General features: G+C 43.2%; 1 protein-coding gene across 3 annotated transcripts in view; it reads right to left on the bottom strand.

Annotated features, from left to right (window-relative positions):
• Positions 1 to 17,113, bottom strand: part of epha3 (eph receptor A3) — a 202,178-nt gene that overhangs the window by 37,367 nt on the left and 147,698 nt on the right. For all 3 annotated transcript variants that reach the window (XM_056464942.1, XM_056464943.1, XM_056464944.1), the window contains exons 11-13: positions 16,099 to 16,284; positions 12,912 to 12,973; positions 1,527 to 1,736 (exon numbers count right to left, since the gene is read on the bottom strand). In XM_056464942.1, the coding sequence (XP_056320917.1) occupies positions 1,527 to 1,736; positions 12,912 to 12,973; positions 16,099 to 16,284 (458 nt within the window). The remainder of the gene's footprint in view (positions 1 to 1,526; positions 1,737 to 12,911; positions 12,974 to 16,098; positions 16,285 to 17,113) is intronic.

Genomic DNA, 17,113 nt, shown 5'->3' with positions numbered 1-17,113 from the left:
TAAAATCATGGTGTACACAACATTCTCTGGGCTTGGTGCATCACAAATAACAAAATTGTAACAATTAAAAAAAAAATTCTAGCCATCTGATATTAGGCATGGATATATTAATTGCGATCGTGATTTTCAAAAGTAATACATCGCTTTGTAAACATTTATTATTATCATTTGATGAGTCTTCCCATACAGTTTCATAAAGCGCTTGGACCCGGAAGCCGCTTTGTGTAACGTCACACTTAACAAGTGGATTAGCCTCCTTAAGCAATATTTGCTTTCAATGGGCTACAAAACTAATTATTGTTATATACAATGATTTGCCAAATTACCCCAAGTTGCCTAATTAACCTAATTAATCTACTAAAGCCTTTAAGTTGCACTTTAAGCTGAATACTGTTATCAGTAAGCATATCTAGTAAAATATTATGTAGTCATCATGGCAAAAATAAAAGAAAGTTAATTTGTTATCAAAACTTTCACAGCATGTCTGATAATATTTTCTCTTCTGGAGAAAGTCATTGGGCTAAAATAAAAGCATTTTTTAATTTTTAAAACAACATTTAAAGGACAAAATTATTAGCCCCTTTAAGTTAAATATTTGTTCGATAATCTACAGAACAAACCATCATTATACAATGACTTGCCTAATTACCCTAACATGCCTAGTTAACCTAACTAACCTAGTTAAGCCTTTGTGACACTTTAAGCTGTATAGAAAAATTGAGTCTTGAAAAATATCTACCAAAATATTATGTGCTGTCATTATGGCAAAGATAAAATAATCCAGTCATTAAAAATTAGTTATTATAACTATTATGTTTAGAAATGTGTTTCTCTCTATTAAACAGAAATTGGGGAAAAAAAATAAACAGGGGGGCTAATAATTAAGGGGGGTTAATCATTCTGACCTCAACTATATATATATATATATATATATATATATATATATATATTGGTATCTACAAAGTAGATCACATAAGTAGAAGCAAATTTACTGTGATTATTGCAAAGATAAAATAAACTAGTTAAATGGAATTAGTTTTTAAAACTATTATGTTTTAAAAATATGTTGAATATATATATATATATATATATATATATATATATATATATATATATATATATATATATATATATATATATATATTTGTGTGTGTGTGTGTGTGTGTGTGTGTGTGTGTGTGTGTGTGTGTGTGCGTGCGTGTGCGTGCGTGCGTGCGTGCGTGCGTGCGTGCGTGCGTGCGTGCGTGTGTGCGTGCGTGCATGCGTGCGTGTGTGTGTGTGTTTTAATTGTTTTTGCATGTGTATTTCATGTACAGTACATGTGTGTTATAAATACACACAGTAAAGACATTTATCACAGTTAATCATTCAATTGCATTAACAAAAACGAAACATGATTTAATATACTTCTAAAATTATATCAGTAGTTTTACTGATATAACTAAAGTTTTAACTTTATGCTGGATGAGAATATTGGCTTGTTAATAAAAAAAAAAGTCTCACTGTTTGTGCAGGTGTTAACTTACTCTTGTTGTGTAGGCCGCTTCTGGGTCGTCCTCTAACACTCTGGACAAGCCGAAGTCTGACACTTTGCACACTAGATTGCTGTTGACCAGGATGTTCCGAGCAGCTAGGTCTCTGTGCACGTAACCCATATCCGACAGATACTTCATCCCAGACGCAATGCCACGTAGCATGCCCACCAGCTGAATCACTGTGAACTGGGCGTCGTGTTTCTGACAGAGACGGGAAGAAGGGAAAACTCAAATAAGGTGTTTAATGTTTACTGTATAAACATAAGTCATGCTATGCTTTATAAAACACAAAGGGACTTTTGATGACTCATATCTACAAAACACTGCATGAATATTTCCCAAAGTCATCTGTCATGCGCTCCATCGCACCACTCATGAAATAATTTTGCTGAGAGTAGCAGATCCTTGAATGTTTAGGAACGTTTGACTGTCTTTTTTGGTTTAATCCACAGTGTGCGGCAACTTGTTGAAGAATATAAATGGGATGTACACAACAACCCATCGCCGACTGCATATCTGAACCGAAGCCCACTGGCAGGCTCGCGGTGTTTACACTGGTGCGTGTGAATAGGCCTTTTATACGAAGAATGATATGCTCAGGAATTGGAGATAAACACCAGGGGAGGAAGCACTTCAGTATGAGAGGGGGAGACTGGCCGGATGAGTGAGATAGCATTGATTTGTCAGGGAGCTTTGGAGAAATGCTTTTCTATACCACAAGCAGGCAAACTGTGGTCTTAAAGGTATAGCACTCCCATAATGATTTGCATTTATCTTCATGCACAGTAAACTGGTGTGACTTTATTTCTTCATACAGGGAAATTCTGAAGAACATATTACTAACTCTTTTCCAAACAGCTTAAATAAATGTGAAGTGGTGTTATTTTAGGATTACTCATACATTATTAGTTTTTTTTTAACATTTTCAATAAACCTTTTTTTTAAATCTTGATATTTTAGTATGTTTGCATTACATACATTAATACAGTTGTAGTCAAAATTATTAGATGTCTAATTAGATGTCTTATGCCTTATGAGACTTATTAGACTTGCTGTGAATTTTTTAAACAAAGTAATGGTTAGCGAAGAGAAGATTTTTTTTTTAGAAAACATTTTTTTAAACATTCTAGTTTTAATAACTAATTTCTAATAACTAACTTCTTTTATCCTTGCCATTATGACAGTGCATAATATTTTACTACTGTAGTTATTTTGCAAGTTACTAGTATTTAGCTTGAAGTGTAATTTAACTTGTTTAATAAGGTCATAAACCTGTTAATCTGTTAATTAACAGTTTCCGTATTTTGTGTTTTCGTTTAATTACCTTAGTGAATTACATTATGGGTGGTTGATCTCTGCTCTGTCGACTTTTGATGTTGAAAATTCAACTCTGTAGTTTAACTAAATAACTTTTATTGACATTTTAGTAGTTTGAGATAAGATATTGTTTAAGAAATAGAAAACTAATAAGGATAGTAAAGTAATAGAAAATGTACTAGCTTATTACCAGCGTTTTGCAGTGTAAAATACAATGCCAAACCAGACAATATATCACTTCCAACTATTGAAAATGTTCATAAAAGTCACTTTTTCAAACTTTTCAAGGTTAAAATTTGTTGGAAGAAAGATCAAAGTCCCATAATGCAACTCAAATGCATAAATAAGTGAAAAAAAAAAAATACATGAATTAAAAAAAAAAAAACAGTTCATAGATTATAGTGGTTTGCTCTTTAGATAATGACAATCAATGTTTTGTAAAGTAATCAAATCAATTGCTTTTATTTCAGTCAAACCTAAAGAAGTTAGACTTTTTCCAGAAGATATATAAATAGTTTGAAGATGTTTTTTTTATATTTTTTAAGAAAATTATTCTGTTCATTTATTAAACGTAAAAAAAATGTAAAATTGCTAAATACTTATTTATGAAATATTTATTCATTACTTATTGTATGTAGTTTGAAATGAAATTATTACTCCTGTAATTATTGCTTTTATTACTATTACCATAAAAAATAATAATACTATTACCATTTATTAATAATAATAATAATAATAATAATAATAATAATAATAATAATAATAATAATAATAATAATAATAATAAAAAGTATTAGAGTGATTTCTGAAGGATCATGTGACTCTGAAGACTGGAGTAATGAAGCTGAAAATTCATCTTAAAATCACTGAAATAACTTATTCAATTAAATTATAAACTTTTGAACAGTTATTTTATAGTGCACTAATATTTCAAACATTATTTAAAACATTTAAAAATTGTAATGACCCCAGTGTTTATACGGAATATATGAAAATACTGTAAAATAGCATTGCTCTTTTAAACATCACTTCAGAAATATTTCAAAATGAACAAAAATATCACAAAAGGGATAATATTTTGCCTTCAAGTCTATATATAATAACCCTGATGTAAACAAGAGCTTTCAGCTTCAATACATACACACAATAATTCACAAGTTACTATAACACGTGTTTAGAATACGTTTAAAATTTCAGATTTATTTTTTAGATTTCAGATTTAATTCAGAACAATTTATTTTGTGAGTGATGAAACACTATTCCAAATTTAACCCATTTTGAAATTTTTTTAAATTCTTAAAGTTTAAAAGTCTTTTGGACCATTGACTAATGTATATTACATTTAGTTCCCCTTCGGATGGGGAACTCCAATGCTATGTGGAAACTTCCACTATGGGGATTTCGTCAGAATCCAATCATCTGAAAGAGTATAAAAACGGGCCAATGAAATGCCAATGAGTTGGCAGCGTCAGCGTGCACAGCTGGCGTCAATGACAATCAGTCATGCTATAAAGACGCAGCCAGTGCCATGCTCGACATCCTTTCGCTTTCAGAGCCTTTCACGAAGCTTCTGAGAGAGTCTTTGAGGGTATCTCCAACCTGTGTCTACAGAGAGAGCTCGAGAAGCAGCTTCTCCCGGTCCAGAGCGCGTATACGCAGTGGCAGATGGTCGAGCTGGGTATTTCTCCCTTGCCTGGCGTCCTTTGGGTCCGGTCCTCCAAGAGCGGTTTGTATATAGGAAAAAAGCTTTCCTAAAAGAGCAACAAGGTCGTGCAGCGCGTCTTTTTCAAGACGTCACTCCGACCGTGCGTTTCTGGATGCGGTGGTTTCCTATCCCCGGATGATGGGCACGAGCACAGCGATTCATGTCTGGGGGTCCAGCATGTTAATGCGGTGCTCGCGGGCAGTGCATGCCATCACTGATGTCATGTCTGTTGCGCAGGAAAGATCGCGGCTCGCTCTTGCAAAAGAGCCACCCACCCCAGTTGTCCCCCGCACTGCGGTTGGTACTCGGGCAGATCTGAGGGTTTCAGTGAGAGTAAATCCGCCGCCCCCGGGCCGTGGACCTCTCGCTCCTCCACGCGCTCCATCCAAGCTTCAGGTGAAGAGAAGCGCTCCGTCCTTGGATGGTCGCTCTCTCACCTGATGACACCGGGGGTCAGATGTCCATCGCTGCATCGGAGGATGGGCTGTCATTGTCTGATGAGGATGCGAGCCCGCTCGCTCCCTCCCTCCGGGGTGGAGAGCGCGGCGTTAGCATCTAAAAAGCAGACGTGATGGCCGTGCTTTCTCGGGCTGCTTCGGCCGTGGGTCTGGTGATGGTTTATCCCCCAGCCCCGCGGCCGGACCGACTAGATGGGTGTATGTGGAGGATATAAGGAGGCAAGACCTTCAAAGCCTCCCGTCCCCTTCTTCCCGGAAGTGCACAGTAAACTCACGCTGTCCTGAGGGCACTTTTTTCTGCCCGATCTGCGTGCGCTTCCATCCTCACCATCCTTGGAGGTTGGGCTGTCAAGGTCTGACGAGGATTCGAACCCGCTCGCTCCCTCCGGGACTTTGAGCGCGGCGACGAATCCAGAAGCAGACTTTGCGGCTGTGCTTCCCCAGGCTGCTTCGGCCGTGGCTCTGGAGATGGTTTATCCCCCAGCTCCGCGGCCGGACCGATTAGAGGGGTGTGATGTGGAGGATGAAGGCGAGACCTTCTAAGCCTCCCCATCCCCTTCTTCCTGGATGGGCACAGTAGGCTCACGCAGTGTGCTGCGTGCGCCTTCCCCCTCACCATGCACGCTATGGCCACCTACCAGCGCTACCAAGCGCAGGCGCTGGCCCGGCTGCGCGAGGATGGTTCTGACCCAGGACTGAGCATGCGCTCCGCACCGCAACCGACTATGCTCTTACAAAAAAAAAAAAAAAAAAAAAAGTCGGCTGTGTGTGCCCTGGGAAGGACGATGATCACATCCGTGATCCAGGAATGCCACCTCAGGCTAAACCTGGTGATGTGCGTGACGTTGACAAAGTTCGCTTTCTTAACTCACCCATATCCCAGGCTGGCCTGTTCGGCGACACTGGCGGTGAATTCGCCCAGGAATTCACGCTGGTGATAGAGCAGTCGGAGGCGATGGGCGGGGTCTCTATCGGCGGGATTGTATGACCGCTCCCCCCCGCCGAGCCATCCACATCCACTGCTTTTTCGCCGAGGACGCCCGCCCGCAGCTTTGCTTCGCCGCCCCCGCCTGCGCCTCCGGCCACGCGGCTGCGCCGAGCATCGCGCCGGCAACCAGCGTCCCCCGCCCAGGGCGCCGCTAAGTTCGGTAAAACGGACCGCGAAGCGTCCCTGAGGCGGGCCATCTGGGGAGGAGGGAATTTGCTCTTTCCCCGCTGGAGGGCGGGGCACGTTATTTAAAGGCGTAAAAAAAAAAAAAAAAAAAACGCCATCAAAATCCTCAGTGAAAGAGCACTTTTCCCCTCCTCCGGATGTGACAGCCCGAACACTGCCAGTCTGGGACGCTATGCCTTCCAGCTCGCAGGATCAGTGCATTTCGCCAATGGCTCATGGAGCACGAGAGAACGGTCTCCTTTCTCTCCACTCCCAGCCCCTCTCCTGGAGTTTGAGTGCGAGACGAGAACATCTCCTCTCCTGTGGGACCCCAGCGCTCCTCGGATGAGCCCACTCACTCCACGCTGCCCCGCCGCTGGCACGTCAGCGATTGTGCGGGTGGGACCATTTGCGGGGGCTCTGCCTGCCTGGTTAGCGCGGGCCAGCCCATCGCAATGGCTCATCCATACGACCAGACTCGGCTATGCGATTCAGTTCGCTAAACGGCCTCCCAGGTTCACGGGCAGTCCTGCGTCCGCCCCTGTCTTGCGAGAGGAGATTGCTGTCCTCCTGGCGAAGGATGCAATCGAGCCGACCCTCCAGCCGAGATGGAGCGCGGGTTTTACAGCCCGCACTTCATCGTGCCCCAGAAAAAAAAAAAAAAAAAAAAGCGGTGGGCTATGGCTAATCCTATATCTGCACATTTTGAACCGCTGCCTTCACAGGCTGCGCTTCGGAATGCTTACGCAGATGCGCATCACGCGATGCGTTCGTCCTCAGGATTGGTTTGCAGCAATAGATCTGAGGGACGCGTATTTTCATATCTCCACACTTCCACGCCACCGGCAGTTTCTGCGGTTTGCGTTTGAAGGTCGAGCGTGGCAATACAAGGTCCTCCCCTTCGGGCTCTCTCTGTCCCCGCGAGTTTTCACCAAGCTCGCGGGGGGTGCCCTCGCGCCCCTTCGGCTCGCCGGCATCCGCACGCTCAATTATTTCGATGACTGGCTGATTTTTAGCCCACTCTCGGGAGCAATTGATTATGCACAGAGACAAGGTGCTCCGGCACCTCCGCCCGTTGGGGTTTCAGGTCAACCGAGAAAAGAGCAAGCTCGCCCCCGTGCAGAGCATCTCCTTTCTCGGGTTGGAGCTGGACTCGATCACTATGGAGGCGCGCCTCTCACGAGAGCGCGCCGAGGTAATGCTGAACTGTCTGAGAGAGTTCGACAGGAAAAAAAGTGGTCCCCCTGAAATTATTTCAGAGGCTCCTGGGGCATATGGCATCCGTAGCCGCGGCCACGCCGCTCGGATTGCTCCATATGAGACCACTACAGCATTGGCTTCACGATCGGGTCCCCAGACGCGCATGGCACGCGGGCCCACACCGAGTGACTGTCACTGCGCTGTGTCACCGCACCCGCACCCCCTGGAAAGGACCCCTCCTTCCTACAGGCCAGTGTGCCCCTAGGTCAGGCGTCCAGGCAGGCTGTCGTTTCGGCAGATGCCTCCAGTATGGGGTGAGGGGGCCGTGTGTAGCGGGCATGCTGCTGCGGACCTGTGGAGGGGAACCCAGCTGCATTGGCATATCAACTGCCTAGAGCTGTTGGCAGTGTTTCTCGCTCTGCGCCGCTTTTTACCGGTGCTGAGGGGGCAACACGTGCTGGTCAGGACGGACAGCATGGCCGCGGTAGCGTATTCCATCCGGATGGGGGGTATACGCTCCCGCTGCATGTCTCAGCTCGCTCGCCATCTGCTCCTCTGGAGTCATACGCGGCTGAAGTCGCTGCTTGCTATTCACACCCCGGATGGGCTCAACCGTGCGGCCAACAGGCTCTCACGGCAGCTCCTTCCCCGGGAGAATGGCGACTCCACCTCGAGTCATGCGTAAGTATGCACTCCCCCCAGTGAGCCTACTCGCGCAGTTTCTGTGCAAGGTCAGGGAGGACGAGGGGCAGGTCTTGCTAGTTGCGCCCCTGGCCCAACCGGACCTGGATATCAGAACTCTCCCTCCTCGCGACGCCCCCCCTGGCGAGTCCCTTTGAGAGAGGACCTACTCTCTCAGGGACAGGGCACCATCTGGCACCCTCGCTTAGTTCTGTGGAACCTCCACGTGGGGTCCATAAGACGCGGCGAGGAAGACTTAGGTAACCTACCGGTGGCGGTGGTTAATACCATCACTCAGGCTAGTGCACCCTCTACGAGGCATGCCTACGCCCTGGAGTGGAGTCTATTCACTGAGTGGTGCGCTTCTCGCCGAGAAGACCCCCGATCTTGCCAGATCAGTGTTGTGCTTTCTTTCCTTCAGGACAGGTGGAGCGAAGGCTGTCGCGCTCCACACTGAGGGTTTACGTGGCCACCATCTCCGCTCATCATGGTGCGTGGATGGCGGCACCGTGGGGAGGCATAACCTCATCATCCAGCTCCTCAGAGGTGCTAGGCGGATGTTTCCACCCCGCCCCCCTCTCATACCCTCTTGAGATCTCGCGGTAGTGCTACGAGCCTACGTGGGGATCCCTTCGAACCACTCGACTCAGTATCCTTGAGATTTCTGTCCTTGAAGACAGCTCTGCTGGTCGTGTTGGCATCGGTTAAGAGGGTTAGGTACCTGGAGGCATTTTCGGTCAGTGACTCGTGCCTAGAATTCGGGCCGGCCTACTCTCACGTTGTCCTGAGACCCCGGCCCGGCTATGTGCCCAAGGTTCCTACCACGCCGTTTAAGAATCAGGTAGTGAGCCTGCAAGCGCTGCCAGCGGAGGAGGCAGACCCAGCCCTTTCATTGTTGTGTCCTGTTCGCGCTTTGCGAATATATGTGGACCACACTCAGAGCCTTAGATCCTCTGACCAGCTCTTTGTCCATTACAGTGGTCGGCAGATGGGAAGTGCGGTATCTAAACAGAGGTTGGCCCACGGGATAGTGGATGCCATCTCCCTCGCCTTTGGGCCAGGGTGAGCCGTGTCGCCCGGGGGTGAGAGCGCACTCCACTACGGAGCATCGCATCCTCCTGGGCGTTAGCACGCGGCACCTCTCTGACAGACATTTGTAGAGCTACGGGTTGGGTGACACCCAATACATTTGCAAGGTTACAATCTGCGAGTGGAGCCGGTTTCCTCAAGGGTATTAGGCAACCCTTGGTGATTGAGGAAACGATTCGGTTGAGGTGTCGAAACACGCTTGCTGCGCCACTCTCCCTAACCCGGAGATACGTGCGCTTTTTCAGCTTTGTCAGTTTAGTTCCCCATTTCTTTGGCGAACCCTGCAGAGTTCCTCCGAGGCCCCCAGCACCTGACTCAGCGGAGGAGTCAGGTGTTGGCCCGTTACGTTGTCGGCATGCCCGCTGGTCAGCCCGCGTTCTGGGTATAGGTGCCTGCTATGTGTGATCCCCGCTGGCGATCCCATACGTTCACTCAGCCACGGTATAGTCCCCCCTTCTAGGGCAGGCTCGTGTCTTCCCTCCCCGCTAACCATCCTTATGCAAGGACTCCCCATCTCTGGGCTAGTCCATAGGTTCTCACCAGGTCTCCCCTCTGGATAACAGGTGAGCTCCGCAGCGTCCTCCCTATCGGGACTGAACGCTTTCCCAACGTACTGTCGTATCAAAACCTATTTTACTGGGTTATTGCGACTCCCCGAAAAACATAACTGTTCTGAACAGGTAAGTGAGGGCCAGGGGACACGTTAGAAGACTGTGTCTCGGGACGTTGTAGGTGCGCTCGCTCTACTGCGTGGCACACCCTTCGCCAGGGACGCAGTAAGATTCTTTCGTTGTGGCGTTTTCCATAGATTTCCCCATAGTGGAAGTTTCCACATAGCATTGGAGTTCCCCATCCGAAGGGGAACGCTACGGTTACTAAAGTAACCCTTCGTTCCCCGAGGGGGGGAACGGAAATGCTATGTTCCTTCCCCACAACGATTGTCCCTTAGCTGTTGAGCGTGAAAGTCTCTTCAGCTAGAAAAGGATGTCGAGCATGGCACTGGCTGCGTCTTTATAGCATGACTGATTGTCATTGACGCCAGCTGTGCACGCTGACGCTGCCAACTCATTGGCATTTCATTGGCCCGTTTTTATACTCTTTCAGATGATTGGATTCTGACGAAATCTCCATAGTGGAAGTTTCCACATAGCATTTCCGTTCCCCCCCTCGGGGAACGAAGGGTTACTTTAGTAACCGTAGCGTTCTCTCACATGTTTAATTAAAGTTATCAATAAAGTCAACAACACTCAGATCTTTGTTTCTCTTTGAACATTTTGTCTAGTTGTCCGGTGTGAGTTTTTTTCTCTTTCTCCCTCTCATTCCGTGTCTCTGTCCACCCTATTTTCACTTTCTTTCTATGTGCGTGTTTACTTATACTGCATACAAACTAAGTTTAGATGAAAATAAACCTTGGACCACCTGGAAGAGAAAGGAGCTCAGAGAGGTTCAAAGGCATGCTAATAATAGTGACATGAGCAGTGGCGAGGAAACGCATTCGAGGGAGGATGACAGATCTCTTTGATAGAGTGCAGGCCAGGCTGCAGTGTGCAGGAAATTGCTGCAGAACACTGCAACTTTTTTTTTTCTTATTTCTGGGAGTGGGATCCTGTGCAGACACAAGTGGAACACAGTTCATGTGGGTCCTGCTAATTCCATGCCTTGTTTGCTCAGGTTGTTTAAATAATATGCCCTTGCATACTCTTTTTAATTCACTGCAACTGTTACTCTACTTTTGAATGTCTATTTTTTACAGCCTTGATTCTTTCTCTCTTTTTTATAGAACAACCAGGTCTGAAATTAATTGAAATTTTGCATTGACAAAAAACATTTTAAATTCAGAAAAAAATGTTGAGAGTTGAGATAAAAAATTCCACTTCTGCACTTGGAAAAATGAGTTAAGTAAAGAAGTACGAAAAGAATTAAAATAAATAAAGATTTACCAATTTTTTTTTACATTTATAAGAATTAAATTAAAGTTGTACATATATATGAAAATATATGTTTTATTTTATTGAGCACAAACAGTTATAATAAAAGAAAATAATAATTCATGAAATAACTTTTTTTTTAATATCTAATTAGCCTTTGTCAATATAAGCAGCTTCCTTTTTATTTTTAATAATATTTTTTAAAAATCTTACCTTTCAAATTGATTTCCCATACAAATAGTGTATATTAGAGTCATGGGTGCTAATCTGTAATAGGTCTGTCTCTTATGATTATGAGAAAAGTTCACACAATATTCCACTTATATGTTAATATCATGTAAAGGGGGTCGCACACCAGATGCACTGCTCATTTTAGAATTCTAAACATAGGTTTTTATCAGGGTATACACAACGGCGCCACATGTCGGCGGCTGTTCGTGGCACCCAGCTACGACTTAAACATGACAGTTAGAAGTATCGCACACCAGACGCGCACATTCGCATGTTATTTAAAATGAAACTATTCAGATGGCACTCTGTAACGTGGTAGAGATATGAACAGTCTCCTGAGTTGTAGCTGGGCGGAGCAGACAGCCGCCGACTTGTGGCTCCAGTGTGTGTACCCTGATAGAAATCTGTGTTCAGAATTCTAAAATGCATGGCGCTGCACCGAGCGCCATCTGAATAGTTTCATGTTAAATAACATGCAAATGTGCGCGTCTGGTGTGTGATACTTCCAACTGTTATGTGTGCACCGTGTCGTGTCGCTGAACGGCACATTCGGTGTGTGACCGCCTTAACATTATAATATGTAACTGTTTACGATGTTTACATTTTAAATGATGATAAAATATATATATTTTTCTCACTTCTGTAAGCTCTTCTAAACAATGTTAAGAAATTGTAAATATAAGGTTGCACTCCTGCAAACATTTCCCCTCACTTCAGTTTTCATTTCTGCATTTATTTCTTGTTTATGTGCTTCAAGCTATACATCAATTTGTAGTGTGATCATTTTGTTCTACAAATAGCAGATTGTCTGGCACGCCTTGCTGGTGGTAAACTGTTGAAAAATGACACAAGGCTGATAAATTCATATGTCAGGTGTATTAGAGCCAAGGCAGGATGGCCGCAGCCAAAGGTTAAACTGACCCATTTAATGAGCTCATTAGCGCATTTATCAGCACTTTTCAGATGGGCCATCCCACAGCCTGTTGTTTGCTTGTTTATTTTCACAGCGCGAGCGATGGGCTAAGAGGAAGTCATCTGAAGGACAGAACATGCCCAGTCTGTTTAACTGGCACGGCTGGGCTGGCAGGCTGAATGCCAGTCTCCCCTGTGCCATTTCAGTCTGCGAAAATGCAAGCGAATCCGCTCTCTATAAGCATTTCTTCTGAACACAAGCCTGGTCTGTTCTGTGTGAGAGAATGAGGCCATTGTGCATACAAGCTTGAGTGAAATCCTGACACTACAAAGTGCTTGAAACACAGGTAGTGTCATTGTCTATTTAAGGAGGCCTGCGCCTCGGCTATGAATGTGAATGGGATGAATTTGGGCAAGGTTATGAACACAAAAGACACCTTCAAAAAAAACTCATCTCGTCGCAGCAAACAGAGACACATAGGTGAGCCAGCAGAGAGCAATTTGTGTCTATTTGTATAAATGAGAATAAAATGTTCTGATGGGAGAATGGGAGAATTTAAAGCATGCTGTGATAAGCAGGTACTGTGAGAGAAGCTAAGATGCAGATGGGTTTTTAAATGATTTTAAGATGAGCCCTCTGTGCCTTTCCTCTGATCATACATAATGGAGTCTCATTAAATGCGCTCGGTGTGTCACACTCACTCGCAGGAAGCCATCCAAGGAGCCGTTCTCCATGTACTCGGTCACTATCATCACAGGTTTACCTGAGGAGAGAGAGAGAGAATTCACACACATCTTAGTCTAATGGAGAAAAGATGTGCCAGAATGGAGCTGTGCTTTGCTGCGGTGGTGTCATTTGTGTTGGAAGGTTAAATTACCCAATTTGCAAACTAATGAGCTTATGTTGGACAAAAGAAAACATCTTGAAAGTAGAATCTTCAAGAAAAAAAAAAAATAATGCATTCAAAGGCATGAATAAGTTTGACCTTAGCTATATATGCTTAGCATAACGACTTTCAGAGTTATTTCAATGACGACACTGGATCTTTCAAGAAAAGACTTATGTCTACAAGGGTCATGAAACATGTCAAGAAGATTTCTGCAGCATTTTCATGAAAATTAAGCTTTATACTGAACGTACACACACACATACACCATAGTTTAAATAACAGCCTTTCTTGGCTGAAATCGGATCTGGATGACTTCCTGAAAGATTTTATGAGATTCACTCATACAGTGCTCATCGCTGCCACATGTGGGTGTTATAAAAGGCTCTGGGTTAAGCAGCAGTTTTTATACAGAGTTTGAGAGGGTGAACAGATCAGGTTGATGGCTACACACCAGGTTTTCAACACTTCACAGACATTGTCTGAAGCCCATAACAAGAGCTGGGCTGTCAGAGCTCTTCACATGACACCTTTGACACCGCCGGACAGCAATCATAACCATAACTTACTGTGACTTCAGGTAAATGAGAGTTTCCTGCAGGATGAAAAGAGTCTTAAGCTGAACTTGGACGGACCACAAGGTCAACTGTCACTGTCTGACAGCTTTATATTCTCTGTCCTGCTGCTTGTAAATCACTGCTTTTATCATCTGAACTTCATCTGTGCCTTTTTTCAAAGTATGTACATAAAATGACTTTATATCAATAATAGCCCTATGACCTGCTTGTTTTGTCAAGATATGTATTTGCACTGGTCATAATTCACTGGACATTCCTTCCAGCATCCCTACAGCTGACAGCACAGCACTGTCATGAATGATATTTATAAAATGTGCATAATTAAAATTAGTAGAATATTCCACAAATTAGATTATCTGTCTATCTAAAAACATGAAACCATTTCTAAAAGAAAAAAAAACTCACACACTAAAACCACACATCACTAGGTAAACTTTTGATCCTGAAATCCCACTCGAAATCAGTATCACGGCCCCTTCATCTCTGTGAAGCAGCAATTGCCGCTCCACAAATATTTTGCCTAACGTAGGGCCAAAAGCAGCAGGTTAAATGGGGTGTGAAAGTCACTGGATTATTAAGAATTAACAGGGCAGAGTTAATAAATCATGTCACGTCAGAGGCTACAGGAGACACATGCCAACCTCCGCTGGCCCCACAGCCCAAACTCTGCACCCCAGACTTACTTTCAATCACACGCAAAGTACACCACCTCTCTAAATACACACATGCACACAACACTGTTCCTTCCAAAGCAACGGCCACAATTTACATTCAAAATGATTTTTTTCATTATTTCCAGTCAAGAATGCTGAAGTGTGAGCATGGTAAGACTTACTCAAGCAACATAATCCTCATTTTATGACGAATTACGGACATGAAAGGAAAAAAGTTACATTCCATTCCAAAACTGCTTAAAGTAAAACGAAGCACGAAGTTGCCGGGAACAGAAAGTTTTTTATTGCTTAGTAGAAATGTAAAGATTTGTGTGTGTGTGTTTGTTTGCAACAATAAAACACAAATAAAATAGTTTTACAAAAACTTTTCATTTTGCTCAAAAATTACTAAAGTACTGAAAAAATTTTTAGCAAATGAATGAATGAATGAATGAATAAATGAGTAAATTAAAAATCAAGTATTTAAAATATATAAATAAACAAACAAAAATACATAAAAAAAACCTTATGATTTTAAAGGTGATTTTAATACACTGACTACATTGATACTAAATCCACTAAATCCAATTTTTCAGACAATGTAAGTGATGTAATATCAACAGTCAAGTTTTATACTCACATGCACATCTGACCCACTTTGATTTTTCGGCATTCAATTGACTGCATATGGACACTAACAGGCTGTACCAATGTTCTCAAGTGACTAAACCCTTAAATATAAAATATTTTGGGTACAATTGGTAATTCACACACATTTTGAAGTATAATTTGAAGCAAAATGATCTGTTATGAAAAACAAAATGTCTTTATAAAGCCAGATTAGGTCAAATGTCAACTTTTTTTAACATATTTTATTATTAGAGAAAAAGAGAAAAACTGAAAATGGCACCATATAGCCATTGAGAAGGCTTGTGGATTGGATTAGAGAGTTTTGCTTTGATCATGATACATAATAGAGACTGATCTAGGGATATTTACAGCCATAGGTGATTTACTGCCCTCTGTGAATTGTCTCGAGCTGGATGTTACGAGAAAGAGGTCAATAAAACAGTGGCTTTCTGTGCAAGAGATTTGCCAACATCATGACATTCGCTAATATTCCATAACTGGAAACAGCTAATGCTTTATATGGGATACTCCCAGAAGGACGAGCTCTGAACTAACAACTTTAAAAAATCTAAACATGATAGATGAATCTTCTGAACGAATTCAACTCACTATACAGCACTGAAAATAATCTCAGGCTGTTCATATTAGATGTAGTAAAAAAACAAAAAGACATTTATCTTTCTCCTGTAACATGGGATAATTCATTCATTTGTTCATTTTCATTTTGGCTTAGTCTCTTTATTAATCAGGGGTCACCACAGCGGAATGAACTGCCAATTTATCTAGCATACTGTATGTTTCATGCAACGGATGCCCTTCCAGCTGCAACCCATCACTGGAAACCACCCATACACTCTCATTCACACACATACACTACATTTTAAGTGGGGGAAACAGGAGCACCTGGAGAAAACCCAAGCGAACATGGGGAGAACATGCAAACTCCTTACAGAAATACAAACTGACCCAGCTGAGGCTTGAACCAGTGACCTACTTGCTGTGAGGTGACAGTGCTACCCACTGCGCCGCCCATGGGATTATACATGGGATTTAAAAAAGGAATCAGAACTTATTTTTAAACAGGAATGCAAACTGAGTGCAAACTTTAGTGAGTGCATGGAATAAATGTTACTAAACTTACTGCGTGTTACCACACCCTCCAGTCTGATGATGTTGGGGTGATCAAACTGTCCCATGATGCTCGCTTCACTGAGAAAGTCCCGTCTTTGTTTCTCTGTGTATCCAGCTTTGAGTGTCTTGATGGCCACGCAGATCTCCTTCTTAGATGGCAGCTTCAGTCTGCCACTACACACCTCTCCAAACTCCCCTGTTGAGACATTATTTTCAAGAAAATTATGGCAAATGTGTGACGCACTGATTTCTAATTAAATTGTATTCATGCTAATTAACTCCCCTCACTGCAGTTGCCAGATTTAAGAATTACATATAAACTGTGTCTGCATGAGAGACAAATAGATATAACAGGGATATGCAGAACGATAGAAATTGTCAAGTAGGAATTAGCTGTAGACTTCCTTTAATATTTGTGGTAAAATAGGAGTAATCCTTTATGTACACTCCCTGACAAAAGTCCTGTCATCTATCCCAATTGTAAGTGCAACAAATAATAACTTGACTTCTAGTTGATCATTTGGAAAAGTGGCTGAAGGTAGATTTTTCCGATGAATCATCTGTTGAACTACATCCAAGTCATCACAAATACTGCAGAAGGCCCATTGTAACCCGCATGGACTCAAGATTCTCACAGAAATCAGTCAAGTTTGTTGAAGGAAAAATCATAGTTTGGGGATACATTCAGTATGGGGGCATGCAAGAGATCTGCAGAGTGGATGGCAACATCGACAACCTGAGGTATCCACACAGTTGTGCTGCCCATTTCATTACAAACCACAAGAGAGGGCAAATTCTTCATGAGGATAGCACTCCTCATATTTCAGCCTTCACATTTTCCACAAGTTCCTGAAAGCAAAGAAGGTCAATGTGCTCCAGGATTGGCCAGCCCAGTCACCAGACATGAACATTATTAAGCATGTCAGAGATGTATGGATGCAGTCCTCCAAGCTCATGGGAGTCATACACAATATTAATTCTTTTTTTCCACTGCACCATTAACAGTATTCTATACTGTACATTAT

Source organism: Danio aesculapii, chromosome 9, assembly GCF_903798145.1.
Source record: "Danio aesculapii chromosome 9, fDanAes4.1, whole genome shotgun sequence".
NCBI lineage: Eukaryota > Metazoa > Chordata > Actinopteri > Cypriniformes > Danionidae > Danio > Danio aesculapii.
Note: the sequence above shows the minus strand (reverse complement) of the source record. Positions and strands in the feature narration are given on the sequence as shown.